The sequence below is a fragment of the Aegilops tauschii genome, chromosome 6 (assembly GCF_002575655.3).
Source record: "Aegilops tauschii subsp. strangulata cultivar AL8/78 chromosome 6, Aet v6.0, whole genome shotgun sequence".
Taxonomy (NCBI): Eukaryota; Viridiplantae; Streptophyta; class Magnoliopsida; order Poales; family Poaceae; genus Aegilops; species Aegilops tauschii.
This window is the reverse complement of record NC_053040.3, coordinates 244036180-244057901: the sequence shown is the minus strand read 5'-3', so window position 1 is coordinate 244057901 and position 21722 is coordinate 244036180. Positions and strand designations below refer to the sequence as shown.

General features: G+C 45.3%; 1 protein-coding gene across 1 annotated transcript; it reads left to right on the top strand.

Annotated features, from left to right (window-relative positions):
* Positions 1–1567: 1567 nt before the first annotated feature.
* LOC141025990 (protein FAR1-RELATED SEQUENCE 5-like) lies at positions 1568–6375 on the top strand. Its single transcript, XM_073501932.1, has 8 exons — positions 1568–1723; positions 2610–2672; positions 3664–3938; positions 4041–4160; positions 4338–4423; positions 5142–5422; positions 5545–5794; positions 5933–6375. The coding sequence occupies exons 1-8, from the start codon at positions 1568–1570 to the stop codon at positions 6373–6375; spliced, it is 1674 nt and encodes a 557-aa protein (XP_073358033.1).
* Positions 6376–21722: the final 15347 nt, after the last annotated feature.

The following is a 21722-nucleotide window of genomic DNA, read 5'->3' as shown; positions in this document are numbered from 1 at the left end:
TGCAGACGATGTTAGCCGCTAGGATCAGTCCGTTGCGAATGGCGTTGTTTTCTGTTGAGTCCACAGTTTATACATGAGGTAAGGTCCATGTCTCCGCTGCGATGAGGTAATGTGCATGTAAAGTCCTAGTCATGGATTTGGACGAGACGTGACTCCCCTCACGTCGTTCCTGCGAACGGTCGAGGGGAAAATCCAAGCCGCCGGAGCAGAGTCCACGGACTCAATCCCTCCCTCACCACCACCAGTCTGTGCTGCACGGGCTGGTGCTGGAGACGGCGGGGCCCTCTCTCCTCTCCGCATGTGGGGGCTTGGCGCGGGCCAGTGATCCCGGGCAGGGGCGCAACGCTGGACTAGGGCGCGCCGCAGCTAGGTGGAGCTCGAAGGCAGCCGATCTTTGGTTCTCCATGTCGGTTGTGGAGGGCCCGTCGAGGCAGCGGCTCTCGCCTGGGCTAGTGGCGGCCGGTGGGGGGCATTGCCCAGATCTGGCCCATCGAGATCCAGGGGAGCCCTACAGTGGCCGGCCTTGCTATTTTTTGAGCTTCAAAACTTTGATCTGCTTCATGCTGGCCTCCTCGATTTGGACACCGACGGGTTTCGGTCTTCCTCTCAGAGATCTCAGCCTTTGGCGCATGGTGCCACTGGATATCTAGATCGGAATTAATCTGGTCGGGTGAGCCCTCGTCTTTGGACAAAAAGGCTTCATGAGGGTGTTGCGCGAAGCTTCGCTGTCTTGCCGACGCCATGTGAAATGTCTAAGTATAGATCTCCACGACGTTGACAGTGATGAAGAAAGTCATGGTGGCTGCGAACGGAGACTTGTAATGGTGGAGAGGAGTTTTGGTTAGTTGAAGAATGGCTGCATAGGTTTTTTCCCGTGTGTCGGGTGTTGAAGACTTGGAGCGGCGGCCTTGGTAGGAGGGGGCGGCAACACAAGTGGACAACATTTCTGGGGGTGCTTTTTGAGTACGGAGCCGCGACCTCCAACGTGAAAGCCCAAGGTCTGGCCTTTATTGCTTGTACCTGGTAATGGTCTTGCGAAGGCATTGTTTTTGGGATCTTGGACTCTCTCTAGGGTGAAAACACAAGGTACTTGATGAGGCGACGACAACGCTTGTGCATTGTTTGCTTCTTAAAGGCATATATATAGGACAGCACTATTCTAATCCCAGGATTAGAATAGTTATTTGGATCACAGCAGCCCCTATAAGGGCCCGACAGGGCCCTCCTGAACTTCTGAACTGCTGGCCCGCCCGACAGGATCCACTGGATCCCGAGGCTGCCCCGACAAGATCCCGATCCCGAGCCGCCCTAGCCCCCTCCTCGCCGCTCCTCCCCTCGATCCCCGACCTCCCCCCATGGTCACCGTCAATCTTCGCTGGATCCGCCGCCTCCCCCCCCCCCGTCTCCAGCTCCTGGCTGGCCGGATCCACCGCCTCCCCCCATCTCCAGAGCCTGGTTGACCGGATCTGCCGCCACCCCTCCGTCCCACCTCCTGGCCGACCACCGGCGCGGGCGAGCGAGCGACGGCGCGAGGGAGCTCGCGTCGCCTAGACGCGGCGAAGCCGCCATGGACTTCCGGAAGCCACATCCTCCTTCCATCCTCACCGCCCGACGCCTTGGCAGAGTAGATGACGGCCTCGACGGAAGCTACGGCGAACGGCGCGACCAACGAAGCAACTCCGCGGCGGAGGCGGCATCGGCGGCGCCTTCAAATCCAGCAACGGTACATGAACTTCCTCCCACTTGTCGCCTTCTTCTTCAATTTTCCCTTGCCTGACCTTCTTGCTTCGTGCAGATGAACTTCGCGCCCTATGCAAGATATGGATTGCCATGCGGTTCCTCTCCTAGCTCTCCGACAAATTGCTCACAAGGTGGCCTATCAGCTGCTGGAAAAAGTTTGGCCGAACTTCTAGCCAGGGTATGGTTGAACTTCTTCCTTCTGTTTGTTATTTTCTTACAGACATGTGAAGTTCAGGTGGTGTGTGAGCATCAGTCCAGGCTACAAAAAACTTTTTTAAAATCTGCCTGCTTACAGCCATGTGAAGTTCAGGTAGTGTGTGAGCATCAGTCCAGGCTACAAAACACTAGAAAATCTGCCTGCATTCACATATGAAAAGCCATGTGAAATTCAACTAGTAAGTGTGTTAGAGTTCAGGTTGGTATATATCTGGTTCTGTCTAAAAAAAACAAAAGGAAAATAGAACATGCATGTGATCTCACATGAAGGTCACGTTGGTATGCACTAGTGGTTCAACCATTCAAACTCATGAAGGTTCAGATTTTTTTTAACTGTAGACGGTATTTCCCCTTTGCAAAACAAGAAGTTCAGGTTGTGGAGAGTGCTCAGTTCAGGTACATATAAGTAATCAAATAGTGTAGAATTAACAGGATGTGAGGTTCATTCTGTGAAGGGTGCTCAGTTCAGGTACAAAAGTATTGGCAGATGCTCAGCTCAGTGCATAGTGTGATGCCTGTCCTAGGGAAAAAATATGTACATGAACACCACTTTTATATGAGAAGTTTAGGCTGTGAATAATGCTAAGTTCAGTTACAAAGGTATAGGCAGATGTAACTTGTGTGCTAATAGACATTTTTTTCTTTTATGTCAGCAAGACGAGAGACGCATGAAGAAGCTTAGAAGTTCCCAGCAGCAAGTACACAATCCAAAGCCTGTACGCGTTGCACCACCCCCTCAATGGGTCACACCCCAAACGCACCAACAGCATTACCAACCTGCTCCAGACAAAAAAATGGATGACACCCGAAACACATGGAGACTTCCAAGATGCTGGGTCACAGCCCTATCCGCACAACCTTGCGCCTCCACCTAATTGGGTGACGCCGGAAATCCCCCGCGGATTCTTTGTATCCACCAGCAGACTCCCAAGCACACCGATGGAGGAGGGGGTTAGCTCAAGTCCTGCGTGTAACTCTGGAGGTTATCCTGGTGTGCCTCATCAATGCCAAAGCGAAGCAACTAAACCGGATCCCAGGACAAATCCAACAGGAACACACACACGGAGGAGGGTGCTCTGCACACTACCACCGTTGGATCCTGCTGCTGCTGCTACAAGTCGGAATTGTACGGGAGATAAGGTAGATGGATTTCTTCACAAAACAAAAGAGCAAACCAAGACCAGGATCGCAATACCTCCACAACCACCTCAAGCAAAAAGGACGCAAACAAGAGACAGGCCATCTTCAGCCCTCCTTCCTCCTCGTGATCCACTGCTGCATCCTGCTATGATTACTCCGCCATGCCCCATCCCAGAGGGACAGCAGCAGACACCGGTGGAGTTGCGATCATATACACACGTAAGTGAAACAAAAAATATTTATATACGCATCTTGTATTATCTGCAAATTTCCTGCTCCCTCTAGGATAACAAGTTCATAAACTGCATTTTAACATGTCGTTTAGATTATTTTTTTCTTTTTCTGCAGACGCCGGATCTACCGGATTATCTAATACCAAAACTAAAGATGTGATTCCAAGATGTAGAGAAAGCAAGGGAATTTTATAACAGATACGCCAGACACGCTGGTTTTGGAATCAGGAAGACGGGGGGAAATGACAACCACAAGTATTTTGTTTGCGCCTTCCAAGGGATACACACATCTTCTGTTTCAGAGGCTAACAGGAAGCGAAACAAAACATCGCAGAGGACAGGCTGCAATGCAAGAATGAGGGTGAAGGTGCAGGAGGATAACACATGCGTGGCAGTGGACATTGAGTACAATCATAATCACAAACTCATGCAAACTGATGACATGCTAGTATTTTTGCACTCACACAAGAATTATGACCCCACTATTTTGGAGTACGTAAAGCTCCTGCAGTACCATGATGTCAAGCCCACAACAATCATGTCGATGCTATCTGAAAATGAAGATGGAAGCTACTTCCTAAGCATGACCGGACGAGACCTACTAAACCAGTAAGTATTCAAACATCCACATACTGCAATGTAAAATAGCATCCTAGGTCACAACCCTTTGCTAGCAAAAATAACAAATGCATGTTTGCACGTGATTTGCAGGAAAGCCATGAATGCAAGGAAAGATGATTTGGATGATGTATTGAAACTTGTTTCATTCCTCAAAGACATGAAGGCAATCAATGATGAGTTTTTCTATGACATCCAAGTGGACAAGGACAAGTCAATTAAAAACATTTTCTGGTCCAATGCAAGCTGCCGAGGAGCCTATCAAGACTTTGGCGATTGCGTAACATTCGACACAACTTACAAGACCAACAGATTTCATATACCTCTGGGAGTGTTTGTTGGAACAAACCATCACTTGCACTCAACGATATTTGCTGTTGCCCTGATAAGATACGAAGATGCAAAGTCATTCAAGTGGTTGTTCGATACATTTGTACGGTGCATGAACAACAAGCACCCAACTTGCATTCTAACAGGTGAGTTCAAAAAAAAACCTCTTCAAGTTCATCATCTTTTCAGTCTATGGGTCTGTATTGGGTACATTGGTTTTGTCTGAAAATAATGTAAAGAATACAGTTCAACCACTGTTAGCACAGAAGTCCAACTAGCAGTACAAGAAAGCAAAATTATCTGTCACATGTTTAGAAAAAAAATTAGTTATGAATGTGAAGTTCAAATACATGAATCATAGAAGTTCAAGGACAAAGCTGTAAGAAAAATATATGTAACATGTTAGAAAAATATAGTTATTTATGTGAAGTTCAAGCACTGCTACCACAGAAGTTCAACAACACTGCTTTAAGAAAAATTTTGAGTGTGACACTACTAGTTAGTCCTACTACTAACTGTGAAGTTCAAGCACTGGTACCACAGAAGTTCAGCAACACTGCTGTAAGAAAAAATACATGTGACATTCTTAGATAGCCATACTGCTAGATGTGAAGTTCAAGTACTTGTACAACATGAGTTCACCATCAGTGCAAAAAAGAATCAAGTTTCATTTTTTTTTATTCATGGAGACCAGTGCCCATCGATGGCGAAAGCTATACCACAATCATTTCCAAACACCGTCCACAAGCTATGCCATTGGCACATCATGAAGAAGTACGGAATACCTCGCGTTGCTGTACGAAAAGTATAAAACATTCAAAGAGGAGTTCACAGCTATATTAAACTGGCCGCTGATGCCAACAGAGTTTGAAGATGACTGGGCTGAACTCGTGCACAAGTACAACCTGGAGAACGACCAGTTGATGATGCAGCTCTGGAGTTATAGGAAGATGTGGATTTCAGCATATTACAAGAACATTTTCTGTGCTAGAATGACTTCCACACAACGAAGCGAGAGCATGAACCACGTGCTCAAGAAAGGGTTTGTCAAGGGGACCCAGAACCTACACAAGTTTGCTAGGCGGGTCAATGCTTGCATACAAACTCGGATGCAGAAGGAGAACGAGCAAACAATGACTAGCATGGTATGATGACAAAAAAACACCCCCATCATGTTCTGTTTACCTTCAACATGTGCACTTTGAATTTAAAAAAATGAAACACATGACTCTGCTTCGACTAATATCTTACTTTTTGACATGTGCAGACCAATCCTGTGACAAAAACAACTTACGGCTACGAGGAAGACATGTCTATCAAGTACACGAGAGCCGTGTACACCGAGATGAGGAATAGGATGAGAAAAGCCACGCTATTTCGCGCAAAGTGTACAGCAAAGCCCACTAAGTACCTTGTGTACTACCATAACAAGCCTGGGCATGATGATGAAGAAAGATTTTCCTGGTCAAAGCATGAATTCCAGGTTGTAGCAGACCCAGAGAATGAAACATACAAGTGTGAATGCAAGCTCTGGACACACAGGTGAGCGAAAAAACAAACTCATTAAATAGCTAAACTAGTAGTATCATATCAAAATTTATGAAACTCATTGTTGGCTCACAAACTATGTATTCTGCATTCATCACAAAATGCAGGCATGTTCTGCCTTCACATCATGAACATACTGGACTACCTGAAGCCTGACAAATTTCCAAACAAGTATATCCTCAAACGGTACACAAAGACTGCAAAATCACAACCAACCTTTGATACAAGGGACTACAACACAACCGCATCGGATGGCAGCTCAAGACTATCGAAGCAAGACATCTTGCTGCAACTAAATTTGATGGTTAACAAGAAAGCGATGACATGTGACCAGCAATATGACAGAGCCTACTATGTTCTCAAGAGGCTCGTGGAAGAGCTTGATGCAATACATTCAGCAAATCAAGCAGATGTTGACGAAAGGATGGCTGAAGAGGACGCTGAAATTGAAGATAACCTTCATTATTATGCAGCTGAAATGCTCAACGCCACCGATCAAGCCAACCAATGCAAGCACGGTGATGGCCAATCAATGGAGCAGCGACAGTAAGAGACGATGAAACTGCCGCTGTATTCTGAAACAAAGGGTATGAAGAAAATTTCTGCAGCAAAGAAAAGTGACAAGAGAGCTCAAATAAAGGCACCACCTGCAGGAAGAGTCGTCGTGCTCGATGAGAATGGAGTGCCACTTGGACACAGGAAATGTAGTGTGTGCAACCAGGTTGCGGGACACAACAAGCTGACCTGTCCAACACTCTTGGAAAGAAACAATGCCGAGGAGGTCAAGCAACCCAAATCTCAAAAACAGCATCCCAAAGTTATAGAACAAAAGAAGGGACCACACCCACAGAAAGCAAGCACCAGATTTTGTAGCATATGCAAGGAGTATGAACCACATAATGCAAGAACATGTTGGGGAACGTAGCAGAAATTCAAAATTTTCTACGCATCACCAAGATCAATCTATGGAGTAATCTAGCAACGAGGGGAAGGGGAGTGCATCTACATACCCTTGTAGATCGCGATGCGGAAGCGTTGCAAGAACGCGGATGAAGGAGTCGTACTCGTAGCGATTCAGATCGCGGTTGATTCCGATCTAAGCACCGAAGAACGGTGCCTCCGCGTTCAACACACGTGCAGCCCGGCGACGTCTCCCACGCCTTGATCCAGCAAGGAGAGAGGGAGAGGTTGGGGAAGACTCCATCCAGCAGCAGCACGACGGCGTGGTGGTGATGGAGGAGCGTGGCAATCCCGCAGGACTTTGCCAAGCACCGCGGGAGAGGAGGAGGAGGGAGAGGGGTAGGGCTGCACCGAAAGAGAGACGTTCTCATGTCTTGGGCAGCCCCAAACCTCAACTATATATAGGGGGGGAAGGGGCTGCGCCCCCTCTAGGGTTCCCACCCCAAGGGGTGGCGGCCAGCCCTAGATCCCATCTAGGGGGGCGGCCAAGGGGAGGAGAGGGGGGGCGCCACTAGGGTGGGCCTTAAGGCCCATCTGGACCTAGGGTTTGCCCCCTCCCACTCTCCCATGCGCCTTGGGCCTTGGTGGGGGGCGCACCAGCCCACCTGGGGCTGGTCCCCTCCCACACTTGGCCCACGCAGCCTTCTGGGGCTGGTGGCCCCACTTGGTGGACCCCCGGGACCCTCCCGGTGGTCCCGATACATTACCGATATCACCCGAAACTTTTCCGGTGACCAAAACAGGACTTCCCATATATAAATCTTTACCTCCGGAACTCCTCGTGACGTCCGGGATCTCATCCGGGACTCCGAACAACATTCGGTAACCACGTACATACTTTCCCTATAACCCTAGCGTCATCGAACCTTAAGTGTGTAGACCCTACGGGTTCGGGAACCATGCAGACATGACCGAGACGTTCTCCGGTCAATAACCAACAGCGGGATCTGGATACCCATGTTGGCTCCCACATGTTCCACGATGATCTCATCGTATGAACCACGATGTCGGGGATTCAATCAATCCCGTATACAATTCCCTTTGTCAATCGGTATGTTACTTGCCCGAGATTCGATCGTCGGTATCCCGATACCTTGTTCAATCTCGTTACCGGCAAGTCTCTTTACTCGTTCCATAACACATCATCCCGTGATCAACTCCTTGGTCACATTATGCACATTATGATGATGTCCTACCGAGTGGGCCCAGAGATACCTCTCCGTTTACACGGAGTGACAAATCCCAGTCTCGATTCGTGCCAACCCAACAGACACTTTCGGAGATACCTGTAGTGCACCTTTATAGCCACCCAGTTACGTTGTGACGTTTGGTACACCCAAAGCATTCCTACGGTATCCGGGAGTTGCACAATCTCATGGTCTAAGGAAATGATACTTGACATTAGAAAAGCTCTTAGCAAACGAACTACACGATCTTGTGCTAGGCTTAGGATTGGGTCTTGTCCATCACATCATTCTCCTAATGATGTGATCCCGTTATCAACGACATCCAATGTCCATGGTCAGGAAACCGTAACCATCTATTAATCAACGAGCTAGTCAACTAGAGGCTTACTAGGGACATGGTGTTGTCTATGTATCCACACATGTATCTGAGTTTCCTATCAATACAATTTTAGCATGGATAATAAACGATTATCATGAACAAGGAAATATAATAATAACCAATTTATTATTGCCTCTAGGGCATATTTCCAACAAAACATGCCCGAAGCACGCAGATGCTGAAAAGACAAGCAAAAAGACAGAGAAGAAATAGAAAGCAAAACCTAGAGCCAGCAACAAGAAAGTGGTGGAAGATGAAGAGGAAGACGAAGATGAAGACACCATCGAAGAAGAGGAAGACGAAGAGGAAGAGAACGATGAAGAGGAAGAGGAAGAGGATGATGAAGAGGAAGAGGATGATGAAGAGGAAGAGAAAGAGGAAGATGCAGAGGAAGAGGTACATGTCAAGCAAAAACCAATACAACCAAAGCCTAGGAGGAGTGCAAGGCTGATGAACGGTTAGAATAGGTCAATTAACACAATGCAAACTTATGTCATGTCAATGTGCAGAATATTATTCCACTATAGAAAACAGTATTTTAGGAGAAAGCTTGCTTGAACTTTTATTGTTGAACTTCCAAAGAAATTATACAGTAGAAGTTCAAGTAAGCTTACTGCAGAAGTCCTGGTATATTATGAGAGGAAGTGCTGGTGATGTATTGCATGAAAGTGCAAGCAGTAATTGAAAAATATACACATACTGCAGAAGTCCTGGTATATTATGAGAGGAAGTGTTGTGCTGGTGATGTATTGCATGAAAGAGCAAGCGGTAATAAAATGAAAAATATACATTGTGAAGTTCAAGTAATATTACTGCAGAAGTCCTTGTATATTATGAGAGGAAGTGTTGTGCTGGTGATGTATTCAATGCAAAGTGCAAGCAATAACAAAAATGAAAAATATACACTATGAAGTTCAAGTAAGATTACAGTGGAAGTTCTGGTATATTATGGCAGGAGGTGCTGGTGTTGTATTCCATAAAAGAGCAACCAGCAAATAATTATACAGTTTTGAAGTTCAGGTCAGCTTACAGAAGAAGTTCTGGTATATAAAATCGATGTAGGAAAAAATATGCTTAAAAAATAAAGTTTCGCCGTATGAACTAAGGTTAGCAAGCCTAAGACAACGCGTTCAAATGTGAAGTTCTGCTTGGATACGTGCAGAAGTTCATGTACAATGCCGACAAAAGATAAAGAAACGTCAAGGAGTGTATGAGAATATTTTTGCAGAAAGTTACAGCTGAAATACATTCGCACTTGAAAAAACTCAAAAAAACAAATATAGATTCTATGCAAAAGGATACATATTGGTTGGGTTGAAAAATACCAATACATTACACAACACAGAATATCCTATCCATCTGAAACCAGCAGCCCAGCCACATTCTCAAAGCATAAGTTCAACTCTACGATCATATGTTGGGGCCCAAAAACAAACAACACAAAAAAACAAGCAGTTCAACCATAGCCGAAGGAGAAGTTCAGGTACACCTGTTGGGACAAAAACGTGCAACACATGGATACTGAAAACGATGCAGTACACTGAAATTCACAAGCCAAATCATTCTTCACACCAAATACATTTGTCCACAATATCATAAGTAATAGTGCTGCAGCTATAGATACACAAATCACTAAAACATTCTTACAACCAAATCTTTACGGAATCGTTCCAATCATTATCAAACCTAATCAAATCTACAATGAAACTAATGCTTCGAATTCACGGGCCCAAGGACTGGATCTCTTTAGGGAGCTCTGAACGCATGACTTCATTCTTCTCGCTAAACATCAGAGTGTGCATGAACTCAGCCTTCCAGTCATCTGCAGCAGCCTGCAAACAAAGAAAATGAAACAATGGTTTAGTAACGGATAACTAAAACCACAGCAGGAGCATCTCAGCAAAAACACAGAAGAAAAATGAAAGGATGATGAGACAAGAACAAGGACAGAACATACTTCCACATCACCAAAATCTTCAACAATCTCATCGCCATCATATGAAGAGCAGAACTTCACGGCAAAGAAACCACAATCATTATTCTTCTGCTTTGGAACATCGATAAAAGTCGGCCTCTTTACAATAGTCACCCAGTTAGGTTGCTTGCTCACTTTGTACGCAGCCTTGTCGTACACCTCCTCGAGCAACCCAACAAATCTCTTGATCTGCCAGAAATAACAAAATAAGATGAAGTCAAAAACATGTTAACCAAAATAGTTAAGTTCAGGTACATAAAAAGCGACACTTGCATAAGATCCAGCTAAACAAATAGGAGAAGTTTAACTTCCAAATGATAGTCAGTTCAAGCAGTATTACCAAAACAGAGACAGCAACATATTTTGTCAACACAAGGCATAATAAACTTCGTGTCAAACAAGAGAATGTGAAAGGAGGTTCAGGCTAAGAAACACTCACGATATTTTGATAGTCTCCGTGGAAACTCGTTCATGACGTTTCCATATTAGCGTAAGGAAGTGAATCAAGGATGTCAATGCTCCCACGATATCTATTCACCACATACACACTGTAGTGCGCCATTGTGCCAATTGGCTTGAATAGTATCAAAAAAACCTGCCAAGAATGAAAGGACCGGTGAACACAAACTATAAAGCATATGTATTGAAGAACCGGCATGAACAAAAACTTCTTGACAAACTCAGCAAAAGGATGCACATGAAATTAAAAAAAGCAAGAGTTATGAAAACCTAACCAGCTTTGCGTTAAGAAGGTCTTCTTCCTTGCGAACAAACATTGGGAGGAGACCAGCAAATTTTTTTGCATCAAACTTTGGAACTGTTGCACCGAAGAAATCATACTCCAGGCAGTACTGTGCATTCACAAAAACACAATTAAAACACCTCCCAAATGCCACTACAACAAAACTAAGGCAAAAAAAGGGAGATAGGGGTGCAAAGAACTAAAACATGTATGAAGTAGGGACTAAGTACAACCCTGTCAGCACTAGTGAATATCTCAGAGGTCTCCGGCTTATCCTTCCACAAATTTATGAGATAATCCATTATGTCTCCTTCCATCTGCCGCCCTTCACCAAAAAGAGTATAAAGGACACGTCCTGTGAGGTCAATCACATTCGCAGGGATGGTAAACATGCAGTAGCTTGTGCTGCAGAATACAAAAGGATGGTAAAAAAATATTAGAAATTTAGATACAACAACAAACAGAAGTTCAGACACTATAACTCAAAAGGCAAGAGGAGACATAAAACAGAAGTTCAGATACTACAACAACGGCAGTTCAGACAATATAACAACAGAAGTTCAGACACTATAACTCCAAGGCAAGGGAGAAATGAATAGAAGTCCACATACTACAACAACAGAAGTTCAGACACAGAGTAGCATCTCTGGCAGCAACAAAGTTAAGAAGAAGAAAACTCACTCAAAATACTTCTCCAGACTGGCTTTACTAAGCACATACTGTTTCAACTTCCGGGCCTCGGATAGATGAGGGTAACTGTATTTTTTTAGGGGAGCGACAGGAGAACGCCACTTCAAAGGCAATCTTGATGCTCTCTTGGAGGAAGTTATGTTGCCAGACTCAACTACCGGTTTCCTCCTGGTGATGACAGCATTCTTCCCACGTCTACCAGCAACACATTTAACATTCTTCGGGTAAGCAATCTTCTCAAAGTCATCATCGGACGAAATAACTTCTGCTTCGGCTGCTTCGACTGCACCAACCTTCCTGGAGCAAGGGTTTTTTGGAGTACCACGAATACCACCAACCTGCTTCCCCAACTTGGAAGGAATAAGGGTTCGAGGTCTATCATCTTCTATCGGAGCTGTACTCATCGATTCCTCCCTAGGCTGGTATTCCTGTGACCCGAGGAATGAGTAGTGGTAATCGGTCAAGTCCAACGGATCCACTGTCAAAGAAAAGGAAGAGAAAACATCACCATTAAATATAACTGAAGTTCAGGAACAGCACAATGTGCAGTCCAACTAATAAAGATGACATGGTTACTACTCAAGCTGACCTAAACAAATTAGTTGCATTAAAAAACTAAATGAAGTTCAGGCACAACCAAAGGCATAGTTCAAGATAAACCGATGAACGGGAAAACATTCAACTACAGCTAACAAAACCATAGAAAGGCATCATCTCTGAAGTTCAAGTAGAAAGAAATGCTCATGTCCAAGTAAGCAATGGAAGGAAAGAAGTTACTGAAACAAAACACACAAGCAAAATAAAAAAGATAGAAATGAAGTTCATGTACAAGAAAATGCTCCTCTCCTTTTGAAACCAGCTGCCCAGCCAGATCTCAAGCAGAAGTCCAAGTTCAGAGAAAAATATGAAGTTCAGGTAGAATAAAAGATGCAGTGCAGGTAAGCAGTCCAAGTTCCAATACTTACATTTGTACTAGCCAAACAGAGCTTGGAAGTCTGTCTCAAATAGGTTAGAAGAAGCGATTGAGTACAGCCACGTCTTCCTGATATCCGCGATATTTTCATGGGAATAATTTGCAAGAACCCCATCATGATACGAATTAACATTCGTAAGATGAAGAATCCGCAGTCGATACTGCCATCAAACGCAGTAAAAGAATAGTGTTAGAACAGAAAAAGAAAGCCAATGAATAAAACACATCGCAGCTTAAGTACAACTACAAATAAAAAGAAGTGATAAAGAGAAAAAGTGGAACTCATACTTGTTTTGCTGCTGGGGCACATCAATCCAATCCAGAGCGAAATGGTCGATGGTAAGAGGACTGAAGGGTGTCTCCCTGTCGTTGCTGGCATCGCTCCAAAGCTTCTTGATGTTGCCGGTCATCCACCGAAACAGGCGTACCGCACATTCATCTTCTGGTCCATAATAGGAGTCGAGAAGCTGGAACCTTGAATTCTTCACGTCAAGAAATATCGAAACCCAATGACCAACACCACCCATGGAAGCAGGAATCCCAGGCGGGTCAAAAGTGGGGAAAACAACCTGAAGCAACATAAACACACGAATCATTAAAAACTGAGAATTAATATCAAATGGTACAAAGAAAAATAAAACAAATATTAACACAGTGAATCGCAGTGCAAAACTAATACAGAGGCAAAGAACAAGATATTGCATACCAAATCATGTGCATCCATGCTATCTGGACCACTCGCCAAGAAGTACTTCCTCACACGGGAATCAAATGACCTATGAAAATCTTCTCCTAAAATAATGCAGACAACACCAACATATGAAAAATACAAAAAATGAGACAAACAAGTTTTAACTAAAATGGTAAGGAACAAAACAGAAAAGAAATCACTATATGGTTGACTTACACAAACCCAATACGGCAGGATGAATTTATCCGATCCCTGGTACTTCGCACGTAGACAGTAGAGTGTACACTCAGCCACATTAGATCGAAGCATTCCACGAGGACCAAAAGATATTGCAACATCTTCAACAGAAGCTTCACACTCCTTGTTTTGGGAACATAATCATTGATCTAAAACAAGCAAATAGAAAGTAAAACAAGTTCAACATCAAGAACTCAGGAAGTTCATAACACATGTTAGCACAGAAGTTCAGCTATATCACAACAGGCAGTACAATACAAAAAGGCCAGAAGTTCAGCACCAGAGAAGTAAATTAGAAGTTCAGCAAACATAGAGTAAAGAAGTTCAGGTATGAAACCACAGGCAGTTCACAGGGGGTACATGGATGATGTAAATATTGACCAGCTGCACTCACCTCTTGGAACGATTATTCTTAAGCCTAGTTACACTGTAATAAAAGTCATCAACCTTCTTTCAGACGACATCAAGGTCGCTATCTGCTCACCAAAAGAAATAGAAATTAAGAGCAACACTCAAGCACATTGATTCACGACAGTTTCAATTAAGAGCAACATTCAAGCACAACATTCAAACACAAGCACATCTCAGCTGCTACATCAGAAAAGATAAAACCACAGGATCATAGACATCACAACCCATGCATTACAAACCTTCACCCACATAGAAAACAGGTTCACTTAACATTATTTACAACCCACACGACAAAGCACAAAACCAGAAGTTCAACTTAGACCACACAGGCAGTTCACAAGGGATATCATGGACTAAACCAAACAACAATAAGGAAGGGGATGGGGAAAGAAGAGAGAAGCATGCTCCTCTCTTCATGGATCCTTGCCTAGACCAGTGGCAGCACTGGAATGATCAACCTCCTCTCCATAGCTATTGCTTTTAGTCTCTTCATCGTCATCCCCAGTAGACATTGCAGCGTCGTCGGGAAGGACACCACCAGCAGCTGGAGTAGCTGGAGAATCTGAAACAACAAAAACTTTTGGTTGTGTTTGAACAGCATCAACATCAACTGATGGCTCTGCTGCAGGAGACTTCTCCGGGCTTGCAGCAGCACTACCACCAGTCTCAACAGCAGACTCAACAGGATCTTTCTCCAAAATGATGTCTCCAGTTGTCTTGCCCTGCTCAGCATCAGAAACCTCAGTGCCAATGGACGACTAAGGTTCAGTCGGGTCCACCCCGTTGGAGCCGCCGGTGCCTGACACGGACTTGTCTGCAACCTTCTCTGGAGGAACACTAACATCATCATTCTGCGGCAAGAACAGAAAGTCATTACAAAGGGCCACATAGTGATAAAATGCACAAACAAGTAAAATAAAAAATGAGACAGATGGATAAGAAAAATGGTACCTTATTTTCACTACCATGAACCTCATCAACTAATACATCACTAGCGGGAGCAGGTTCATGCACAGGGCCAACTTCATGCACAGGTAAAACATCCTCGTCAACCCTAGCACCATCATCAACAACCTACAAAAAAATCATGTAAAAAACAAATACCTAATCAGCAGAAGTTCACATTACATAATCAGAGAAGGTCAGCTATCACAACTGACACATAATGGAAGTCCAAATACAGTAAACATAGCAGGTCACATATCAAGCTACTCTAAGATACAAAAGGGAACAAAAAGGGCCAGTCATCAAAGTCATAGAAGTTCAGGTGTTGTAGCTCTTGAAGTTCAGTAACTATAAACAGAGAAGGTCATCTAGGAAACACTAGTACTAAAAAGAAACAGTTTACGACACATGAAATCAATAACGGTCACCTATGACTACAAACAGTAATAACTGAAAGCTAACAATGAACATTAGTGCAAAGAAATATCAAAAGCCAACATAAACAAACCTCTTTGGTATGCTCCACGTGGCCTCCTTCACGACCCAAACAAACAGAATCCTGCCTCTAAATCTGTCTCACAACAACACTTGCCCCATCTTCAAAAGGCTTGCAACGAGCATCCTGCATTTCCTTGAACAACCCAAAGCTAGTCCGGAGGTGGGAAGTGCTCTGACGAAGCTCTTCAAGAAATCTAGCTTCAATAGATAAGACCTCCTTCGAAGACTCAGCATCAAATCCGTGTCCGGGAGGAAGAATCCCATCAACGCGACTAAGACGCTCAACAGTTGAAGGAACACGAGCCAACTCCCCACAAACAGTTTCAAGAAGACCGTCAATCCTAACAAGCGAAACATTGGCAGCTTCAAACAAATTCTCGGAAGACACGCCACCTGCAACACTCACACGGGCAGAAGAACCTCCTAGATCTACAGGGGGCACCAGTATTAACATCCCGGGAGAATTCAAATCTTGGGGAAGTTCCACTCCCTAGGCCGGCGGCACTCATAGGCAATCTCCCAAAACACCCAGTTGGCTGGGTCATCATCACCCTTCTTGACCAAGTCAGTCGCAGCAAGCTCAAGAAGCTTGACCTGATCCATGAAATTGATGCGAGGGGTCCTCAAGTCAATATTAGGCGTCTTGCCAATGATAAGGCAGTCCAGATACATAAGAAGCAGCGCGATGGCATAGCCTGTGACAGCTTTTCCTCTGCTAGTACCTTGTTGATACCTAACAACAGCACTCTGAATATCGTTAACAACCAACTGGCAGTAGTCCATGTCTGTCGTATCCTCAAACATAAGATTCTCAGCCATTGCTGCCTCCCTGGACGCTCGTGTAGACGTTCCAGGGATAACCACCTTCATGAAAACAATAAGGTAAAACACCTGCAGAGCAAGATCATCCTTCGTCTCATCCTTCACAAGTTCAGCGAGGATATTCCGCAAATCCTTTGTCTTGATGCCGTCACTCCTAGCATACCCAAGCTTGCCGTTCAACCTCATAACAGCATCATCGAAACCATCATTCGAGGGCCTAGGAGGGGTACGATTACCTTGAGGGAATCCAAACAGATGGTGAATAGCATCACTTGTAATACGCAGAACCTTGTTCGCCTCACCCATGTCCAAAATCATGGTTGAAGGGTCAATCCTCGTGTAGATGTTGCCCATCAAAGGACGAGAAATGTTGGAATCAACCTTCAAGTTAAACACACAACCAAAACCAGCCTTGATAACCCTCGTCTTGTGCCTAGGTTGTAGCATTTTCGCACACGTCTTGACCTCTCCTAGTGAGCAGCGAACCGTCTTGTTAAAATGTTTCGCCTCACCTCCTCCTTGGCCACCTTCTTCGGGCGCTTTGCCTCCTCTCTTCCTCCTATCAGGCCGCTCCACAAGCTGATACTGAAAAAAAATACAATGACAAGGAAAAAAGGCAGAACAATGAGACACACAAGCTTCACCAAAATTCCACTAATGCCTACATACGCAGTACATTTCAGAAGTCCAACTATGTCTACATAGGCAGTACAACCATGTATGACCAGAAGTAAAGATGCTTTCAAAATGTTGGAAAATTTACAAAGCAGAAGTTCAACCATGTATACCAAGGCAGTAATCGAACATGTATCTCAGAAGTCCAACTAAGTCTACATAGGCAGTACAACCATGTATGACCACAAGTTAACATGCTTTCAAAAATGTTGGAAATTAAAAAAGCAGAAGTTCAACTATGTACACTAAGGCAGTAATCAAACATGTATACCAACAAGTTAAGCTAATTTCTTCATGTACATATCCAGAAGTCCAACTATGTACACAAAGGCAGTAATACCATAAAAGCAAAGCACATCGGCTAATTTATTCATCTATATGGAGCAGAAGGTCAGCTATGTACGCCAAGGCAGTGCTAAAAACACAAAAACTACAGCAATAGCGACAAATGCTCTAAAAACAGTAAACATGAGACATTCATACCTGATTAGCGGCAGCATCATCGTCGTCGTCGTCCTCGTCATCAGCATTGAAATCAACATCATCCTTGTCCTCTGGATTAACACGAGAACGCTTCTTCACACCCTTGTTGACCTTTGCAGGTGCAACCTTGCGCTTGACGCTGCATTTCTTCCCATTACCAGATGCACCAGCACCAAGCGGAGAAGGTGTAGGCGCGGCAGTGGCAAGCACACGAGGACTACGGCGTGGCGTACCACCGAGGCCTAGCCCTTCATCTTCAGCAAGTTCTGCAGGCCTTGAAACACGTGGGCTCCTCCGAGGAGTAACTTCACCAACTACTAGCTTCCTCGCAGTGGTCTTCTTGATTTTCTTCTTAACAGGGACAACCGTGCCATCACTGCCACACGACACGTCTTCCTCAACCGTGAGCTCAGCCGCATGAACAGATCTAGGAACATCAGAACCTTTCTCAAGGTGGGCCGCCCTCTTCTTGTCAAAATCTTCTTGCTTCTTCCTCTTACGTTGGTCCTCCAGGAGAAGCTGAAGAGGCACATCCTCAGGTTGCGTGACAGGTTCAGTGCCATCAACAGACTGCGACTGCGTCTCTGACATCTGAAGAGAGCACAAAGGATCCGGAACGGAATCACAACCTTTGACTGACGGAGCCCCCTCCTCAGCAGCAGCAGGGGTTTCTGATAAACCCAACTCAGATAAAACATCGTTGCTGGTGTTCACAGCTTCCTCCTCTGTGGACACATCTGCAAAGAACACAAAAAATCAAAGCAAAAAAATAAAAAAAGTCAGGAACAAAAACAAAAACAACCGACATGAACAAGCTAAAAAAACATGGCTCAAGAATTTAAAATGAAAAGAAAAGGGGTTTCACATACTAGGTGAAGCAAGAGCTGCAGAAGCAAGATCCTCGAGGCTTGAAAAATTCTCAAGGCTCGAAGCAACCTCAGCAATCACAGTCAAAGGGATCATGGGTGATTTAGCCGCATCAGATATTGGAGCATCAGTATTAACTTCTGAAGCTCCATCTTGATCGCAGGCATTTTTTCAGAACTATTCAACTCATCACCAACTACAAAAAATGCAAGTAAAAAGGCAGCTGAGTTCTAATGCGCAATCCTACACCAAAGGGACTTCTACTTTTACAACAATGTCCAATACCCTGAAGTTCAACAATACCTAACAAAGCAGTAAACACAACAAACAAACTAAAATCTACATACTAAATATAAAAACAATCTACACCAGAGGGGCTACAACAATAACATGAATGTCCAGAAGCTCAACGATATATAACAAAGCAGTAAAACAAAATGTGCATAACAGAAGTTCAACCAAATTTCATTATAAACAAACAATAATTAAAACCAGAAGTTCAACTATGTGACCCAAGCAAGTAGCACATAAAAAAGATGTAGCATGACCACAAATAGTATTTCACATGCAAACTAAATATCAATACCATGAACATGATAACAAAAAAAACAAAGATATACACTATAAATATGAATCATTTGGGAAGTCCAACAACACTTGGTGACATAGTTTCACCTGCAAATCATCAACTAAATAGTAAGCAACACTCTACTAACTCAAACTAAGGGTAAAAAGCATACACATAACCTTTCTTAGAAGTTCACACTAATAAGAATGGCAGTCCAACAAGAAAACTAAGTGAAGATATGGGCAGACATATATAAGAATACTGCTATTTAAAATAGAAGATCCAACTACATTAAGATACCTGGAGAAGGTTTGGAAGCCATGACAACACAACCCCCTTGATGAATGAAACTCCAAACCCTAGGACAACCTACTAAAAACAGGGGATGGATTGCATATAGTTAGTAGGTAGAAAAATCATACAACAAATACAAAAAACAACTAAATGAAACCCTAGGATGAAACAACTAGAACATATCAACAAGTATGAAAACATGAACAGTAGCACATATAGGCAAGCACAAACAAAAAAAGAATCCAGAAACTAACTAGCATGTGACAGACACAATCTATACTTCGAAATCAACAATACTAAGACAATTAGATACATCAGATTCAGCATCAACCATCACACCACACCCTCTCTTACATGCATATGAATGCTGAAATCACCAAAGGGGAAATGAAATCAACTCAACTCTGAAGGGAGAAATAGCACACACAAGCATCTCATAGACAAATCTGACCACGGGGGAATGGAATCCACCCACCACACGCACAAGAACCCTACCTAATCTCCCACCAAACCATCAGAAGAAGGGGATAGGACGCGGACGCGAGAGAACACAGGAGGCGCACTCGACAGATCTGGCGAAACTAAAAGCAAGCATTAGGGGGGCAGCATTTGTACCTCTCGAAACAACCCCCGCACGCACGAATCCGCGTCGGTTCTTCCACTCCCCACGACGCCACTCGCACCTTGCAACCGCGCAGGCAGTTGCCGCCCTTGCTTCAGAGCAGAAGAGAGCGGGCTGGGCGAGGGAGAGAGGGGCGTGGGGGAGGAATAGGAGCGGGGGCGTGCGCCGGTTACTCCAGCACAAGGGCAGGGGACAGGGGACAGGGACGGAGAAATCGGGGGGAGTTGGAAGCGACGAAGGCAGCGGACCGACGGAGAGGGGGGGAGAGAGCGAGCGACAGGGGGGAGAGGGGTTTGCTCACAGGTGGTGGCGAGGGAGATGCTCACTTAATGCCTCTCTGTCGTGGGAATTGCAGCGCCGGTGAATTTACAATTTTACCCCCCGACAGCTAAAATAGTAAATACATGTATAGATAAATGAATGCACCATTTGAATGCATCTATTATAATGAGATAAGATCACACAACAGCACTACTAATATCCTTAAAACCAAAAATTGATGGCAAATACACTGCCAAGGGAAGAAAAATACATACACAAAATATGCACCTAAAAAACAAGAGAAAGAAGTTCAAAAAATAAAGAACAGAAGTTCAAGTACTCTAATAAAAGAAGTAAAGGCATATGAATAAATAAACCCTAAGAAAACAAAAAGAAGAAGTTCAAATACAAAAACAGATGAAGTTCATATCAAACTAAAACACACACCCTAAACCCTAAAAACCCTAAAAACCCTAAGATAGATAGTGGGGTCACGGATGTGACGGACTCGCCTCTGCATGCGACGACGCGGCACGCCGCGTCGTCACCTGCTCCGGCTCGTTCCTGTCTCGGCCTCGCAGGGGGAGGGGAGGGGGTCCCGACCCCCCTCCCCCCTGCCTGGCCTCGCGCTACCGCATTGCTGCACGCTAGGTTTTGACAGGACGCAATGCGGTTATTCTGTTTCCACCCCACCGCACGCAGCCTAAACCCTAAAAACCCTAAGATAGATAGTGGGGTCACGGATGTGACGGACTCGCCTCCGCATGCGACGACGCGGAACGCCGCGTCGTCGCCTCCTCCGGCTCGTTCCTGTCTCGGCCTCGCAGGGGGAGGGGGGTCCCGACCCCCCTCCCCCCCTGCTCGGCCTCGCGCTACCGCATTGCTGCGCGCTAGGTTTTGACAGGACGCAATGCGGTTATTCTGTTTCCACCCCCACCGCACGCACCCTAAACCATAAAAACCCTAAGATAGATAGTGGGGTCACAGATGTGACGGACTCGCCTCCGCATGCGATGACGCGGCACGCCGCGTCGTCACCTGCTCTGGCTCGTTCCTTTCTCGCCCTCGCAGGGGGAGGGGACGGGGGTCCCTCCCCCCTCCCCCCTGCTCGGCCTCGCGCTACCGCATTGCTGCACGCTAGGTTTTGACAGGACGCAATGCGATTATTCTGTTTCCACCCCCACCGCACGCACCCTAAACCATAAAAACCCTAAGATAGATAGTGGGGTCACAGATGTGACGGACTCGCCTCCGCATGCGACGACGCGGCACGCCGCGTCGTCGCCTGCTCTGGCTCGTTCCTTTCTCGCCCTCGCAGGGGGAGGGGAGGGGGTCCCTCCCCCCTCCCCCCTGCTCAGCCTCGCGCTACCGCATTGCTGCACGCTAGGTTTTGATAGGACGCAATGCGGTTATTCTGTTTCCACCCCCACCGCACGCACCCTAAACCCTAAAAACCCTATGATAGATAGTGGGGTCACGGATGTGACGGACAAGCCTCCGGCACGCCGCGTCGTCGCCTGCTCCGGCTCGTTCCTGTCTCGGCCTCGCAGGGGGAGGGGAGGGGGGTCCCCCCTGCTCGGCCTCGCGCTACCGCATTGCTGCGCGCTAGGTTTTGAC

Coding starts and splice junctions, on each gene's coding strand:
- LOC141025990 (XM_073501932.1), top strand. CDS start 1,568: ATGGACTTCCGGAAGCCACATCCTCCTTCCATCCTCACCGCCCGACGC. Junction 3,939..4,040: donor GGACGAGACCTACTAAACCA/GTAAGTATTCAA, acceptor CGTGATTTGCAG/GAAAGCCATGAATGCAAGGA. Junction 4,161..4,337: donor ATCCAAGTGGACAAGGACAA/GTCAATTAAAAA, acceptor TGCCCTGATAAG/ATACGAAGATGCAAAGTCAT.